General features: G+C 46.9%; 1 protein-coding gene across 2 annotated transcripts in view; it reads left to right on the forward strand.

Annotated features, from left to right (window-relative positions):
• Positions 1-245: 245 nt before the first annotated feature.
• The window catches only part of NFE2L3 (NFE2 like bZIP transcription factor 3), a 33,872-nt gene continuing 15,907 nt past the window's right edge, over positions 246-18,210 (forward strand). Inside the window, exon 1 of one of the 2 annotated variants that reach the window (XM_519002.9) lies at positions 246-1,148. In XM_519002.9, the coding sequence (XP_519002.2) occupies positions 579-1,148 (570 nt within the window). In that variant the 5' untranslated portion in view covers positions 246-578. The remainder of the gene's footprint in view (positions 1,149-18,210) is intronic. The other variant, XM_009452796.5, reaches the window with a different exon arrangement.

An 18,210-nucleotide genomic window follows, 5' to 3' on the forward strand; every position in this document is an offset into this window, starting at 1 on the left:
TACACATCCTGTCCCTTCCCACCCAGCTACCCACCACCTAGCCCTCCACCCCAACTCCCGCCCTTGGCTTTCAGCAAGGATGGCCCAGCTCACGGCCACAGGGTGGCAAGGGGCCACTTGGTGCCCAGAACAACTTCTGCTCCCAGAAAACCTTGCGTTCCCCGGACATAAAGAGGCTTTGAGCTCGGGGAGTCCCGCCCCGCGCGGCCCCTCCCACGGGCGCGGGCCCCGGGCGGCAGGGGGCGTGTTCCCGTCGGCTGCGCCCGCGGCCGGGGGCGGAGCTTGGCCACCGCGCCGGGCTGCGGGCGGCTGGGCGAACGGGCTCGGCGCTCAGGTGGCTCCTCTTTCGCTTCTCCCGATCCCCGGCGGTGCCAGGCACGGTGCTGGCTGCCGAGGGAACGCCTTTGTGCCCGGTGCTGGGAACCCGCGACGGCCGCCGCGCGCCCCGGTCCATTGTTTCGCTTATCTGGGTTCCAGGCAGGTGCGGGCGGCGCGCGGGGTCCGCACGTGTCACCCCGGCGGCTGCTGCGCCGGGACCCGCGGGCGCCGGCAGGGGCGTTCCCGGGCGCGCGGCGGCGATGAAGCACCTGAAGCGGTGGTGGTCGGCCGGCGGCGGCCTCCTGCACCTCACCCTCCTGCTGAGCTTGGCGGGGCTCCGCGTAGACCTAGATCTTTACCTGCTGCTGCCGCCGCCCAGCCTGCTCCAGGACGAGCTGCTATTCCTGGGCGGCCCGGCCAGCTCCGCCTACGCGCTCAGCCCCTTCTCGGCCTCGGGAGGGTGGGGGCGCGCGGGCCACTTGCACCCCAAGGGCCGGGAGCTGGACCCTGCCGCGCCGCCCGAGGGCCAGCTGCTCCGGGAGGTGCGCGCGCTCGGGGTCCCCTTCGTCCCTCGCACCAGCGTGGATGCGTGGCTGGTGCACAGCGTGGCTGCCGGGAGCGCGGACGAGGCCCACGGGCTGCTCGGCGCCGCCGCCGCCTCGTCCACCGGAGGAGCCGGCGCCAGCGTGGACGGCGGTAGCCAGGCTGTGCAGGGGGGCGGCGGGGACCCCCGAGCGGCTCGGAGTGGCCCCTTGGACGCCGGGGAAGAGGAGAAGGCACCCGCGGAACCGACGGCTCAGGTGCCGGACGCTGGCGGATGTGCGAGCGAGGTAGGTGCAGAGCGGGAAGCGAGCGAAGTGCGGCGTCTACGCCGCCCGGAGCCCCCGAGGCTTGTGTCGGATCTGGGCAGGGGCCACTCTCGCTGTGTCCTGGCACCCTTAGCCCCTGGGCTTTGCGGGTTCGCAGATGCTGCTGCTCTGATTCCGAATGAAGGGCTGCTAGTGCTGTCGCTGTGGTTTTTAGGTGTTTAAGGAAGAAGTGGACAAAATCATCCGTTTGGTTATAGAGAACACCTTTCCCTGTGTTTGATGGCTGGCAAGAGTAGTTCGGGGATGGGGAGGGGAGAAGCAATGCCCACTGTCTTCGCTCAGTACCTCATGTACACTGGGATGTCGTTCTCTGGGACCCGTGCCCGACCTGGACGATGTGAAGGAGGCCGTGACCTCTGGGAGGATGCACGTTTTTAAGAACGACTCTCCCGGCCTAACGCAAGGGCCTTCGCCCTCATTTCAACCCAATTGCTGTTCGTTTTTGCTGCTTCCCTGGATTAAGGAGCCATGGTCAGGGTCTATTCAGAGGCCAGCCGGCAGGCGGTCCCCCTGTGACCTAACCATCCCCTGCACCTAGCAATCCTCCTTCCTGGAATTTGTGTAACCTCTTATTAGCATAAAGAAAACAGGTACCTTGACAGTCACTTAGTGACTAACAAGTTCCCTTTGGTTTATGGGTCCAAACCCTTCTCTGGCTTAACTTCTTTCTGAAACCAAGTTTACCAAGATCTGTTGCTTGAAATAATCTGGTGCTCCCCGTGGAACGTTTGAGTTCAGTCTAACGACACTTTAACACCAGTTTCCACAAAACCACTTTACCCAAAGTTCCTTCCAGGGGACTTTTAAAATTCTGTCTTGGCTCAAACTTTAGTGTTTGCAACTGGTATCGATCAACCAGTGGTGATCAACTAATGTTCTTCGGGTGTTGTTTTTGTGGGGCGCATTCTTATGCAAAATGGGAATTGGGGTTAAACTGGTTTGTTTGTTGCTCTTCAGAATTGCCGTTTGTGTAGGCAGTTGCCAGACAAGCTTCTCCACCCTCCTGGAGGGGTCATTGTGTGGAAGTGCTCGGTGATTCACTGTTATGCTGATCTGAGTCCTTCCTCTTCCTGGGGACCGGAACCAATGGGGTGGGGGCCAGTGAGAGTCTTGGAGGGATCCTTCTGTGTTCAGGATATACTGTGGGAGGTTCTTCCCCGCTCACTCATCCAATCTGGACCCCATGGGGTCTGTCTCACCTAAATGCTCTGCCCTCTAATAAGTGAGTACTTGCTGCACTACCACCATTCCTGGTTCTGTAACACAGAGTTGAAACCTACTGCTGGATGCTGTACCAGATGGCACTCTGCCACCCACACCCGAATGCCAACCTGTGTGCAAAGTGCACAGGGACCTGGAGGGAGAAGAGAGGAAGCTGTTCAGTCCTCGGAAACTTCCCTCCCGGCATCACCTGGGAGACAAAGTGGCCTTCCCTTGGCTGTTTTTTTGTTTGTTTTGTTTTAAAGACAGGGTCTTGCTCTGTTGCCCAGGTTGGAGTGCAAAGGTGCAATGACGACTCACTGCAGCCTCAACCTCCCCGGCTCCAGCAATCCTTCCACTTCAGTCTCCCAGGTAGCTAGGAGAACTGGCGTGCACCACCATACTGGCTGATTTTTTGTAGAGACAGGTCTTGTTATGTTGCCTAGGCTGGTCTCGAACTCCTTGGCTCAAGTACCCATCCCATCTCAGCCTCCCAAAGTGCTGGGTTTACAGGCATGAGCCACCATGGGTGGCCTAGACTGGCAGGCCTGCCTTGGAGGCATTTTTTGAGCCTAGGCCAGGCAAACCACTGTGGAGGCTCTGAATCCAGCTTTCCTAGGGGAGAGAGTGAAGTTCCCCGAGAACCATTCTCCTGGCAGTGCCTTCCTGGTTGGGCTGGCATGTGTGCACCATGTTCACTGCTGGGATGACCTGGTTACATTCAATCAATCTGGCAAAAATCAGCTGTCCAGCTCCTTACATTTGTCACGGCCAGTTCACTTTTGTTGCCTTTTACATCAACCTTGTGTGGTGCACTGGCCAGGCACCCTTATATACAATTTGTACTTAAGAAAAATAGGGCTGAGTGTGGTGGCTCACACCTGTTATCCCAGCACTTTGGGAGGCTGAGGCAGGCAGATCACTTGAGGTCAGGAGTTCGAGACCAGACTGGGCAACATGGTGAACCCCATCTTTACTAAAAATACAAAAATTAGTTGGGCGTGATTACACATGCCTGTAGTCCCAGCTGCTCGGGAGGCTGAGGCACGAGAATCACTTGAATCTGGGAGGCGGAGGTTGCAGTGAGCCGAGATTGTGCCCCTGAACTCCAGCCTGGGTGACAGAGTGAGACTCTGTCTCCAAAAGAAAAAAAATGAAGAAGAAGAAGAAAACTAGAAGCCTAGGTTAGGGATTTGGCTAAAGCCACATGTCAGTGCCAAAAGAGAGACCAGAGCCTGAGTCTCTTGACTCTCAGACTGGCACATTAATTAAGTACCTACACTGTACTCAAGCTCTTGGGACATCTGGGACATCTCAGTGCATCTGGGATGGGGTGACTCAGCCTCCCACTGCCCAGGCTAATCACTCTCCAGTGCTAGATTGTGCCATTCATAATGAAGAGGTTGCAATTTGGAACCACGACTTTGGGGAGAAAATGGGCTGGAAAAACAACACTGGTCTTTGCAGTCAGCTAGACCTGGGTTTGGGAGTATCAACTGCTAGTATGCCCTCCCATAAGCTGCTTGAATCACTCCAAGCCTCAGTGTCTCATGTCAAGTGGGAGAGGAATGTGTACTCCAGAGGGAGGTGTGCTGATTAAGTGGGAAAAGCCCATGGGAAGAGCAGCATGGTGCCTGGATTGTACCTGCGCTCTTCTGCCCTCCGTCCTTAACCCACCCTCCTTCACCTGTCCCCACTCACTGGATTCCTTTTGGCTTGTCTGCATATCTAGTTTGGTTGGTTATTGAAGAAGTGGGGTATGCTAGACCCAGACTGCCTGGTTTTGAATCCCAGCTCTACCACATCTGTGACCTTGGACAAGTTGCTTATCCTTTCTGTGCTTCATTCTGTGTGCATTCCCATGCACAATGGGAATCAGAAGGGGCTTACCTCAGAGGGTGGATGTGAGAATTAAAAAGTTCATTCCATGTAAAGGGCTTAGAACTTGCCTGTCACTTAAGTGCTTAGTAAATGTTAGCTACTGTTAACTTCAAAGAGACGAAGTGCTTTGTCCCATAGGAACATAATTTTTAATTTTAAAAAATAGATAATTCCGGTGGCTTACATTTGAGTTGCAGGAGTTTTATAGTATAATTTTCCATAATTTATGTACATATGCAAAAATATTTTGGAGTAGGGGATTTTCCAAGTATCAAAAGGAGTACTGTTTTGGTTTCACTTCTTACTGGGGCTTATCATGATCTGAAAACTGACTCTGGAATTCCCCAGGGCTGACACGCTTCCCTTCATAACCACAGTCATTCACAACGGATGAAGCATGCATTCTTCCAAGTACCACAGAGGTTAAACAAAGAAATGAACAGTTTTTGTAGAATTGAATGTGTAAACGTATGGAACAGCTGCCTACAGCCAGCTTCAGTATTTCAGAGAGCTGTTGCCACTTTGAAACTGAGAGGGCTTGTAGTCGTTTTGATGTGGTTTCCTATCCTGGTACAGAGACCCTCTGCTGGGTGAGGGGTCTGGTAAGACCTCTTGATTAACTGCCTGAAGAAACTGTTGGGCTGGGCCGGGTGTGGTGGCTCACACCTGTAATCCCAACACTGTGGGAGGCCGAGGCAGGAGGATTACGAGGTCAAGACATCGAGACCATCCTAGCTAACACGGTGAAACCCCGTCTCTACTAAAAATACTAAAAATTAGCCGGGCACAGTGGCACGTGCCTGTAGTCCCAGCTACTCGGGAGCCTGAGGCAAGAGACTCGCTTGAACCTGGGAGGCGGAGGTTGCAGTGAGCCGAGATTGCTCTACTGCACTCCAGCCTGGGTGACAAAGCGAGACTCTATCTCAAAAGAAAAAAAAAGAAAAGAAACTGTTGGGCTGGTTTCTTCAGGGCACAGAGAGAATCTGATCCAGTCAATATTTAATTTTTTTTGAGACAGGGTCACTTTGCCTCCCAGGCTGGAGTATAGTAGTACCATCACAGCTCACTGCTGCCTCAACCTCCTGGGCTCAAACGATTCTCCCACCTCAGCCTCCCAAGTAGCTGGGACTACAGACGCGCACCACTGCTTCTGGCTAATTTTTTTTTTTTTTTTTTTAATAGAAATAAGGTCTCTCTGTGTTGCCCAGGCTGGTCTCAAACTCCTGGGCTCAAGTACAGGCATGAGCTACTGCACCCGGCCTCAATATTTAATTCTAAGAGTAAAGGAAAGAGAAAGAAGGTCCTCGATTGTTAAAGTAAAAATTGTTTTTCATTTCAGAATAAAAAATAGTCCCTAACTCCTGGGCAATTGGACAAGAGATGAAATTTCAGACATTTGCCTGTTTTTAACTCACAGCTATGTTACGGAAATAGTCTTATAATTACTTACATTGCGTTTATGACAAGCGTTCACAGTGGGATTTTCATTTTGTTTACTAAAGGAAGTTGTAAAGGTGCACTATTGTCTTTGTATGGGAAAGGATGTCATAAGGTACTGTATGAATTTGCTAGGGCTGCCATAACAAATACCACAGACTGGGTGGCTTAAACAGAAATTTATTCTCTAACAGTTCTGGAGGCAAGAAGTCCAAGATCACGGTGTCAGCAGATTGGCCCTTCTGCGGGCTGTGAGGGAGAAAGTGTTCTACAGCTCTCTCCTGCCTTTTGGTGGTTTGCTGGCAACCTTTGGCATTCCTTGGTTTCTTCTCCATCACCTGAGCTCTGCCTTCATCTTCACATGGCATTCTCCCTATGTGCATGTCTGTATCCAAATTTCCCTTTTTTGTTGTTGGGGTTTTTTTGTTTTGTTTTGTTTTTTATTTTTGAGATGGAATCTTGCTCTGTCTCCCAGGCTGGAATTCAATGGCGCAATCTCGGCTCACTGCAACCTCTGCCTCCCAGGATCCAGCGATTCTCCTGCCTCAGCCTCCCAAGTAGCTGAGATTACAGGCGCCTGCCACCACGCCCAGCTAATTTTTTAATTTTTGTAGAGACGAGGGTTTTGCCATGTTACCCAGGCTGGCCAGATTTCCCTTTTTATAAGGACATCAGTCAGTCATTGGATAAGGGTCTACCTTCCTTCCTATCTTAACTTACCTAGTTACATCTGCAATGGACCCAGTTTCCAAAGTATGGGGGTTAGGAGTTCAACATGAATTTTGGGGACACAGTTCAATCTATAACAATCACCATCTTCCTTCCATCAATTCTTGGGGTGTTCAGCTTGCTTATGATTAAAAGCTAACTGAGCTGTTTCTGAAAGCAGCTGGTCTATATGGAGGATCATTTGCATAGGACTTGGTGTGTGCTCCTGAGAAAATCTGGGGTTTTGCTGGCTTGATGTGCAACCCTGGGGAAGCTTGGCTCAAACCATCTTTTTCCAGTCAGTGTTTCCCCTCCATTAGTAGGTTACAGAGAAATCATCTTTGCCAAGTCTCTTGTATCATTCTCCTTTCCATGACCCCTACTTCTCAACCCACAGTGGGAAATGAGCATGCAGGGCCCAAGCCCTGACTTGAGGCAGGCTGGTCTAGGGGTCTTGTGTGCTGGCCCTGGAGTCAGACCAGCTGGGGAAGATCCCAGTGCCACACTGGCTGTGTGATCTGGGGCACACTTCTTAAGTGCTCTGAGCCTTGGTTCCCTTATCCGTAAAATGGAATAGTAAGAGCACCTTAGGGAAGTGGTGGTGAGGATTGAATGAGATAGTGCAAGTTGAGCAGGGTTGATACACTATTAATAATTCAGGTGGGGCTTGTACCGCTTCTTCCCCAATTTACTCCCGTCCATTGTGTTGTCAGGTGCAGGTTTCCAAAGCACACCTTGGTTCGTCTCTCTGCGTTTTGTGGGATGCCTCCTCTAGCTCGCCATTGCCTACTTATTCAGTATTTTGTCATTCAGGGCTGCCCTTGTGGCTTATGTGACCCAGCCCCCAGCTGCTCTTGCTGGGCCTCTCCATGTAGCCTTCTTTCCAGGAGAAAACTTTCTGCATCCCTTTCCCCAACAACCCTATGATCTCCTGCCCTTTAGTCTGTTCTTACCTTTGCCCGGAATGCCTTCCTTTCATTCCTCTCAAGTATTTTATGGTTAAATTCTCAAACTCAGCTCAACCATCACCTCATCCATAAAACATTTCCTGTTCTTCCCTTTGAGCCCTATTGCACTCTGTAACATTTCTTCTATAGGACTTGGCATCCTCTCCTTTGAGCTGCAGTGGCTGGAATGTGGAGACTGGGTCTTGGCTTTCACCTGAAATAGCACCCAGGGACAGGGATAGGAGCAGAGGTCAGTTCAGCCAGTGTCTGTCTGTTGAGCACTTACCATTCATGACATTGTGTTTGCAGAACTTCAAAGATACCACGGGTGTGAAGGTGTCTTGGGTCCTTCAAGGCCCGAGTCTCAACTAGAAAGTAGGTCAGATCTGAAATCCTGATGGGCCATCTGACTATTTAATGCCAACTCTCTGAGTGGATGAGGGCAGTGGAAAGCAGACTTTCAGGCTAGCATTATAATTAATCAAGTGGCGAAACTTGGGATTGCCTAATATAGCAAGTTAGTGACCTTGCTAGGAATAGAACAGGTCACTGTTCTTAAGCACTGAGTAAACCATACCTTCTGCTCACTATAAAACTTCAAAGGTAGAAACAAAAGTCTGTCTCATTCATGGCAGCCTTGTGATAGGAAGAGTTTATTCTTAAAATCTTGTTGCTTTTTTTTTTTTTTTGAGAGATAGGGTCTTGCTCTGTCACCCAGGCTGGAGTGCAGTGGTGCAGTCATATCTTACTGCAGCCTCAACCTTCTGGGCACAAGCCATCCTCCTGCCTTAGTCTCCCAAGTGGCTGGGACCACAAGCATGCACCACTGCACCTGGCTAATTTTTTAAAAATTTGTTTGCAGAGACAAGGTCTTGCCATGCTGCTTAGGCTGCTCTCAAACTCCTGGGCTCAAGCTATCCTCCTGCCTCTCCTCCTAAAGTGCTGGGATTACAGGTGTGAGCCACCGCACCCGGCTGGATCTATGTTAATATTCAAATACAATTCCAGGCAGCTGAAGCCTGCCTAGGCTGAGGTACATCCCTGAGTTGTTTTTGGTGGAGTTGCAGATGGTGGTTGGCAGAATGTGGGCAAGTCACAGAGGCAAGACGTGATCTTTTGAAATTGGGGAGAACTGGGTTCCTGTCTTTATCTGTCAGAGTTCTCCAGAAAAACAGAATGAGTAGAATGTGAATAAATAAATACACATATACACACAGATTTATTTCAAGGAATTGGATGATATAATTGGGAAGGCTGGCAAATTCAAACTCTCTAGGGCACCCAGAAACTCTGGAAGCTCCGCAGGAGCTGCGATGCTACAGGCTTCAGGGAGAATTTCTTCTTTATCAAGGAAACCTCAGTTTTGCTCTTAAAGCTCTCCAATTAATTGGATGAGACCCACCCAGATTATTGAAGATAATCTCCTTTACTTAAAGTCAGCTGGTTGATTGTAGATGCTAACCACATGTACAGAATACCTTCAGAGCAACACACAGGTTAGCACTTAATAGAATGACTTAAGAACAATAGCCTAGCTCCTTGACATTTAAAACTGACCATCACGCCATCCAGCTCCACCTCTTCCTGGGAAACCATGATTTCCAAATTGGTAAATGGAGAAAATTAACATCTTTCTTGAAGAGTTCTTGTGAGGATTAAATGACACTGTATGTTTAAGGGCTGGTACAGTTCCTGGCATAATAATAGATCGTCAACAGATGATTCGCTTTTATTGCTTCTGAGCTCCAGGTCAAACCTCCAGGACACCCCTTGTCTTCCAGAGGAAATTGCCAAAGACTGGAATCCACTTCAGCATGAAAGGAACCCTTACCTCCCCAAGGGGGAGGTCATACTGGAAATGGTTGAATGAATTGGGGCAGTTCCATGCTGAGAAGATCAGACTGAGGAAGGATCATGATCACCAACTTCAAATATTTGAAGAGCTGTTATGTGAAAGAGGCCTTGGACTTGTTGAGGAGGCAGAACTCTAAATGCCAACTGAAGTTCTGCTAAAGCTCAACCGCAGGAAGAACTTAATTTCTTAGCTTCTCTCTCTCTTTCTTTTTTTTGTCCTTACCTTTCTTTAGAGTTTCTCCAAGGGTCTAAGGGCAATCCAGTGACAAAATGAGAGCCTCCTGGGGCACTAGTTAAAATGCAGATTGCCAGGCCCACCCATCTACCACCAGGCTGAATGAATACCTCTGGAGTTTTCCAGACCCCCAGGTGGTTCTTGTGCCATCCCAAGCTTAAGGTCCTCTGCCTTGACGCTCCTCCCGCAGGGCTCCTCAGTGTCCAGCAATACCTGAATGGAAGGAGTGTCTGGCTGAAAGCCCTTCTATGAATTTAAGGCTCAGAGCAGTTAAACAACTGGGCCAAAGTGACCAGGTACTTAAAAGTCAAAGCCCAATTTCCCTAGCTCCTTTTATTATTTTCTAATATATTCTAAAGAACATCTCTCTGGATGGGGGTGGAGGTAGGTTGGGGAATGGGGATCTAGCATGCAAAAACAATGAATGCAGAATTAGCTTGCACATAAGTGCAGTTTAAAATTCATGCTTAATGCCAGGCGCAGTGGCTCTTGCCTGTAATCCCAGCACTTTGGGAGGCCAAGACAGGAAGATCACTTGAGGTCAGGAGTTTGAGACCAGCCTGGCCAACATGGCAAAACCCCGTCTCTACTAAAAATACAAAAATTAGCTGGGCATGTTGGCACACACATGTAATCCCAGCTACTTGGGAGGCTGAGGCACGAGAATCGCTTGAACCCGGGAGGTGGAGGTTGCAGTGAGCCGAGATCACGCCACTGCACTCCAGCCTGGGTGACAGAGCTGGACTCCATCTCAAAAAAAAAAAAAAAAAAAAAATTCGTTCTTCAGTTCTAGAACAGGCAAAGCTGAGCTAAAAATATTAGCGGGGAGAACTTTCTGAAAAGTTCTGTATCGTGGTTGGGGTGTCAGTTTACATGGGTGCCTCCATTTGTCAAAGTGTGCACCTAAGGTTTCTGCATTTCTGCGTGTATAAATCCTACCTAAAAACTGTTAAAGAAGAATTGAGTGGGGAGGGGTGAAGGTATTGATGATAAGAGTGCTGATCATTGTTGAAACTGGGTAATAGTTACATGGAAAGTGCACTGTATAATCATACAGTGATTCTGTATTCTGTTTACATATGTTTGAAATTTTCCATAATAAGGAAAAATACAAAAAACATCATGTATTTTGAGGACCAGTTGGCCTATTCTGCCTGCTGGGATAATTTAACACTAAATAAATGAATCATAAATGATACTCTTTACTGCCGCCCCCATGGAACATGGGCCTCTTATGTCTTAGCTTCAGCTACCTAGTGGATATCTGCCAAGTTTTTCAGCTGTTTCTCTGCCTTCTCCAGGGGACTTTAGAAGTACGTTTAGACTATTTCTTTTTTTTTTTTTTTTTTTTTTTTTTGAGACAGGGTCTAACTCTGTTGCCCAGGCTGGAGTGCAGTGCCATAATCAGGGCTCACTGCAGCCTTGACCTCCCAGGCTCAGGTGATCCTCCCACCTCAGCCTACTGAGTACCTGGGATTACAGGTGCGCACCACTACACCTGGCTGATTTCTGGTATTTTTGTAGTGATGGGTTTCACCATGTTGCCCAGGGTGGTCTCAAACTCCTGGGCTCAAATGATCCACCTGCCTTGGCCTCCCAAAGTGCTGGGATTATAGGTCCATATCACATTTTATTATGGAAAATATCAAGCATTTATTACTAGTGGAGAAAATGGAGGTGGATAATGCCCCCCTCCCCATCATGTTGCTTCAACAGTTACCAATTCATGGCCGGTCGTGTTTCATCTTTAACTCCTGCCCTCTCTGTCCGCCCCTCTATTCTTTTGAAACAAATCCCAGACATTTCTTAGCAAGGAGAAGAGAAAAACCAAGCATTGTTCCTTTCTTACTCTTCCACTACCTCCATTAACTCAAAACCTTCTGTAACTATTTCAGTATATATCCCCAAATCATAAGGACTCTTCTAAACATAACCACAATGCCGTTAGCACACCTAAAAGAAATTCACAAGGATTCTTTTTTGTTTTTTTGAAACGGAGTTTTGCTCTTGTTGCCCAGGCTGGGGTGCAATGGCACGATCTCAGCTCACTGCAACCTCCACCTCCCGGGTTCAAGCAATTCTCCTGCCTCAGCCTCCCAAGTAGCTAAGATTACAAGCGTGCGCTACCAAGCCCAGCTAATTTTTGTATTTTTAGTAGAGACGGGATTTCACCACGTTGACCAGGCTGGTCTTGAACTCCTGACCTCAGGTGATCTGCCCGCCTCAGCTTCCCAAAGTGCTGGGATTACAGGCGTGAGCTACCACACCCGGCCAGGATTCTTTATTTATTTATTTTATTATACTTTAAGTTTTAGGGTACATGTGCACAACTTGCAGGTTTGTTACATATGTATACATGTGCCATGTTGGTGTGCTGCACCCATTAACTTGTCATTTACATTAGGTATATCTCCTAATGCTATCCCTTCCTCCTCCCCCGACCCCACAACAGGCCCCAGTGTGTGATGTTCCCCTTCCTGTGTCCATGTGTTCTCATTGTTCAACTCCCACTTATGAGTGAGAACATGCAGTGTGTGGTTTTCTGTTCTTGTGTTAGTTTGCTGAGAATGATGGTTTGCAGCTTCATCCATGTCCCTACAAAGGACATGAACTCATCATTTTTTATGGCTGCATAGTATTCCATGTTGTATATGTGCCACATTTTCTTAATCCAGTCTATCATTGTTGGACATTTGGGTTGGTTCCAAGTCTTTGCTATTGTGAATAGTGCCACAATAAACATACGTGTGCATGTGTCTTTATAGCAGCATGATGTATAATCCTTTGGGTATATACCCAGTAATGGGATGGCTAGGTCAAATGGTATTTCTAGTTCTAGATCCCTGAGGAATTGCCACACTGACTTCCACAATGGTTGAACTAGTTTACAGTCCCACCAACAGTGTAAAAGTGTTCCTATTTCTCCACATCCTCTCCAGCACCTGTTGTTTCCTGACTTTTTAATGATCACCATTCTAACTGGTGTGAGATGGTATCTCATTGTGGTTTTGATTTGTATTTCTCTGATGGCCAGTGATGATGAGCATTTTTTCATGTGTTTTTTGGCTGCATAAATGTCTTCTTTTAAGAAGTGTCTGTTCATATCCTTTGCCCACTTGTTGATGGGGTTGTTTGTTTTTTTCTTGTAAATTTGTTGGAGTTCTTTGTAGATTCTGGATATTAGCCCTTTGTCAGATGAGTAGATTGCAAAAATTTTCCCCCATTTTGTAGGTTGCCTGTTCACTCTGATGGTAGTTTCTTTTGCTGTGCAGAAGCTCTTTAGTTCAATTAGATCCCATTTGTCAATTCTGGCTTTTGTTGCCATTGCTTTTGGTGTTTTAGACATGAAGTCCTTGCCCATGCCTATGTCCTGAATGGTATTGCCTAGGTTTTCTTCTAGGGTTTTTATGGTTTTAGGTCTAACATTTAAGTCTTTAATCCATCTTGAATTAATTTTTGTATAAGGTGTAAGGAAAGGATACAGTTTCAGCTTTCTACATATGGCTAGCCAGTTTTCCCAGCACCATTTATTAAATAGGGAATCCTTTCCCCATTGCTTGTTTTTGCCAGGTTTGTCAAAGATCAGATAGTTGCAGATATGTGGCATTATTTCTGAGGGCTCTGTTCTGTTCCATTGGTCTATATCTCTGTTTTGGTACCAGTACCATGCTGTTTTGGTTACTGTATCCTTGTAGTATAGTTTGAAGTCAGGTAGCGTGATGCCTCCAGCTTTGTTCCTTTGGCTTAGGATTGACTTGGTAATGCGGGCTCTTTTTTGGTTCCATATGAACTTTAAAGTAGTTTTTTCCAATTCTGTGAAGAAAGTCATTGGTAGCTTGATGGGGATGGCATTGAATCTATACATTACCTTGGGCAATATGGCCATTTTCACGATATTGATTCTTCCTACCCATGAGCATGGAATGTTCTTCCATTTGTTTGTGTCCTCTTTTATTTCGTTGAGCAGTGGTTTGTAGTTCTCCTTGAAGAGGTCCTTCACATCCCTTGTAAGTTGGATTCCTATGTATTTTATTCTCTTTGAAGCAACTGTGAATGGGAGTTCACTCATGATTTGGCTCTCTGTTTGTCTGTTATTGGTGTATAAGAATGCTTGTGATTTTTGCACATTGATTTTGTATCCTGAGACTTTGCTGAAGTTGCTTATCAGCTTAAGGAGATTTTGGGCTGAGACAATGGGGTTTTCTAGATATACAATCATGTCATCTGCAAACAGGGACAATTTGACTTCCTCTTTTCCTAATTGAATACCCTTTATTTCCTTCTCCTGCCTAATTGCCCTGGCCAGAACTTCCAACACTATGTTGAATAGGAGTGGTGAGAGAAGGCATCCCTGTCTTGTGCCAGTTTTCAAAGGGAATGCTTCCAGTTTTTGCCCATTCAGTATGATATTGGCTGTGGGTTTGTCATAGATAGCTTTTATTAGTTTGAGATACATCCCATCAATACCTAATTTATTGAGAGTTTTTAGCATGAAGGGTTGTTGAATTTTGTCAAAGCTGGCTAGGATTCTTTAATAATCATCACATATCTAGTCACTGTTCAAATTTCCTGTTATCTCATGAATAATTTTTCATAGTTGGTTTGTTTGAATCACAATCCGACAAGATCCATACCTTGCATTGTATCCAGCTGTTTTTGCATGATAAAGTAATATTCAAGCAGACAGGTGCTTTACTGGATTTGTATGCAGTCAGCTTCTGCCAGCACTGCTGTTGTAATCTGTGTGATGCAGTGTGAAGCGAGCGGGTGGGGTGGGGGGAAAGAATTCACCCTGGATGGCTCAAAGGAAGAGACTTAAATGAATGACTTCTTACAGCCATGTGGTCAGGGGCAGACAGGGACGTTGGAGTGCCCAGAGGCTCCCGGTGAGAAGGGATGGAAGGAATTGCTGGAGCCCAGGATGAGGGGCTGTCATCGTGGATCATGGAGGAAATGCTCTGACCTCCCCCTTGGCTATACCTGTGTTCTGCTCTAGCCTTCCCCTGGTGAACCCAGCTGGAAGCCAGCCAGCACAGGAGCCCTAGAGTTTCTCAGGGACACACATGGACCTGGAGGGGCAAACAAGAACCAGTACTGTGGCCAAGAGCTGGCTGTGAAATAAAAATGCCTGCCGCCAAATCCTGGTTCTGTCATTTACTAGCTGTGTGACTTAAGGCAAGCTGTTTAACCTCTCTGTGTCTCAGTTTCCTCCTCTGTAATAACAATACCTACCTTACAGGGATGCCGAGCAGCTTCAATGAGATAATGTACATAGGGCCTGGCCTACAGCCAGTGCTCAATCAACACAAGCTGGAATTATTACAAACCACTATTAAAAACCACCCAGGCCAAACAGGACACAGTCTCTCTTTATCTGGCTCCATGTTTCTCTCTAGCCCTGATGACTCTAGCTTGCCTTCAGCCTAGAGACAGGCCTCAGAGTGCTTTGGCCTTACCACTCTCCCTCTGACGTCATCCTTCTCATAGGCACCACACTGTTCTTTGTCTTTGAAGGTTCTTCCAACCCTAGAGGTAAAAGCAGGTCTCCATCCCTCCTCCTCCAGATGAATAAATGAAAGGCCTAGCTAAAGCAGTCGAGGCTGTTCACAAAGGGTATTTTCAGGGGCAAACCCTCTACCACATGACTCAGATCCCAGTACAGCATAAGCGGCACACTTGCCAGTTGACATGGGCTTCAGAGACTTTGCAAGGAGAAAAGAAAAGGCCACCTTTGCTCCTTTCTTCCCCTTTCCACTACATTACTGATTCAGAAAACCTTTGCGCAAGACTCTTCTGCTCTGCTCCTTACCCGGGTGGCAAAGGTGAATGGCTGGAGGGCAGGTATCATGTTTACAGCCAGTAGGAAAGAAAAGACCCATATAATTTGTGATTTTAGATAGAACAGGATAAGTGCCATAAGAGAAAACCTAGAAGACATGGGATTTTAGAGACAGGAGCACCCAGTTTTGGTTAAAGGGCCCAAACTGAGAACATTCTGGATCCTCACAGAGCACAGATGGGTCAGTTACCAGCCAGAGGGATGTGGTAGGGCAGGCCTTTCCAGCAGGTGCCAGTTCTGTACAAGTCAGTAGGTGTTTAGTTGTGACTAAGGGCCCCAGCTCACAAGTTTACGATAGCTTCCTGTGTGGCAGGTGTGAAAATGTACTTTTTTTTTTTTTAATTGTCCCAGCCCCACAAGGGTAAAAGTCACCTGCTCACAAATGAAAAGTAACTTAATGATGGGTTTAACTTGTCTATTCTTTAAATAAAGAGCATGAACTATAAACCTCAAGACTATGCAACAGAACTAGTAAAACATACTCTGTATCTCAGCTCCATGTCATTGAGTTGAGAAGAAAAACAGAAAAAGAAAGCAGAGATAATAATTACTGGCTACTAGGGCTAGCTGGTTTTGCCTTCTCTTGAAATCCGGATTGAGTTATTGGCAGTTAATCATTAATTGCAAATCTTCAGAATCAAAAAGCAGTAGCAAGGAGTAATTCATGTTTATATAGCAGCTTACACATATGAAGGGGCTATTTTTAAAATGAATATCTGATTTTTTAATTTTTTAATTATTTTTAATTTTTTATTTCCAAACAGGTGGTGTGTGCTTACATGAGTGAGTTCTTTAGTGGCGATTTGTGAGATTTTGGTGCACCCGTCACCCAAGTAGTATACACTGAACCCAATTTGTAGTCTTTTATCCCTCACCCCCCTCTCTCCCTTCCTGCCTCCCCCCAAGTCCTTGAAATCCATTGTGTCATTCTTGTCTTTTTTTTTCTTTTTTTTTTTGAGACAGAGTCATACTCTGTCACCCAGACTGGAGTGCAATGGTGTGATCTCGGCTCACTGCAACCTCCACCTCCTGGGTTCAAGTGATTTTCCTGCCTCAGCCTCCCAAATAGCTGGGACTACAGGCACACGCCACCACACCTGGCTAATTTTTGTATTTTAAGTAGAGACAGGGTTTCACCATGTTGCCCAGGCTGGTCTCAAACTCCTGACCTCAGGTGATCCACCTGCCTCAGCCTCCCAAAATGGTGGGATTATAGGCGTGAGCCACTGTGCCCGGACATTCTTGTCATTCTTATGCCTTTGTATCCTCATAGCTTAGCTCCCATTTATGAGTGAGAACATACCAAACATGTTTGGTTTTCTCTTCCTGAGTTACTTCACTTAGAATAATAGTCTCCATTTCCATCCAGGTTGCTGTGAATGCCATTAATTCGTTCTTTTTTATGGCTGAGTAGTATTCCATCATATATATATTATATGATTATATACATATAATATAGAGATTATATATAATATATAATCTATATAGAGAGAGATTATAGATATATTTCTATCTCACAATTTCTTTATCCACTCATTGATTGATGGGCATTTGTGCTGATACCACATTTTTGGAATTGCGAATTGTGCTGCTATAAACATGCGTATGCAAGTATCTTTTTTGTATAATGACTTCATTTCCTCTGGGTAGATACCCAGTAGTGGGATTGCTGGATCAAATGGTAGTTCTACTCTTAGTTCTTTAAGGAATCTCCGTACTGTTTTCCATAGTGGTTTACATTCCCACCAGCAGGGGAGAAGTGTTCCTGAAGGGGCTGTTTTCAACTAATTCCTTAAAATATGAATTAGATATTATCTTCTCATTTCACACATGGGGAAACTGAGGGTCAAAGAGGTTTAGCAACTGGCCCAATGTTACCCAGCTACTGGGTAGGATAGGTCTTTTTACTCAGCTGTTTTGAACTTGGGACCTCCTAGCCACTAGGCTATTTTGGGCTTTGCAGACTGCACATTATATTACACTTGATTCTAGCCAAAAGGCCAAGAAGCAATTGCAAATTATATTACAAATTCCATAGGCCTTTTTTACTTTGTAAATATTACAGTAGTAAATCCTCCACTCCTCCCTGCCTTGAGATTCTCCCTCTCTCTCCCTCAAGGTAGAATAATTGCTAACTGTTACAAGTTGGGTTCTCTGGGAAGCAGACTCTGAGACTGCCTTTAGTGTGAAGGAGGTTTATTAGGGGGAGCCATTGAGATCAATAACTGGAGACAGGCAGGATTAGACAGAAGCAGAAGTCGAACTGTGATGCAGGCTGGCAGAACCCAGCACCTGGGCTGACATGGATGCATCAGACTTGTCCCACATTGGGCCAAGATGGCCTTGTCTGTTTACCCTCGCCTGACAGGTCATGGGATGTGGGCACACTGGGATGGGTGTGACCTTAGGGGAGGCGACTCTTGGCTGCTGGAGGCTGGCTGCCCACAGGTATGTGGGAATAGCCACAAGTCCTCCTTTGAAGGGGACCTGGGCTGCACATCTCCACATGCATCCCACTAGCCCTGGAGGAAATGCTTCCTCTCATTTATCACTTACAATGCTTGTTGTGTTTATTATATTTGCTTCACAATAGGCTCTCAAGAAAGAAAAGTTGAATGAATACAGGAAGGACCATCTAAGAAGATACTTATTCAATACCTAAGTCTGTGCAGGTTGAAGTATTTTTCTTCCCTCAGTCTGTGGAATTCAGTCTGCCATCCAGATTCTTGAGAGTGGCCGGGCGTGGTGGCTCACGCCTGTAATCCCAGCCCTTTGGGAGGCTGAGGTGGGAGGACTGCTTGAGCCCAGAAGTTCAAGACCAGCCTGGGCAACATGGCGAGACCCCGTCTCTACCCAAAAAAAAAAAAAAAAAATGCTTCTTAAGAGCTATGCAGTCTCTTCTTCCCCTTCTTAAGAGCTATG

Source organism: Pan troglodytes, chromosome 6 (genome assembly GCF_028858775.2).
Source record: "Pan troglodytes isolate AG18354 chromosome 6, NHGRI_mPanTro3-v2.0_pri, whole genome shotgun sequence".
NCBI lineage: Eukaryota > Metazoa > Chordata > Mammalia > Primates > Hominidae > Pan > Pan troglodytes.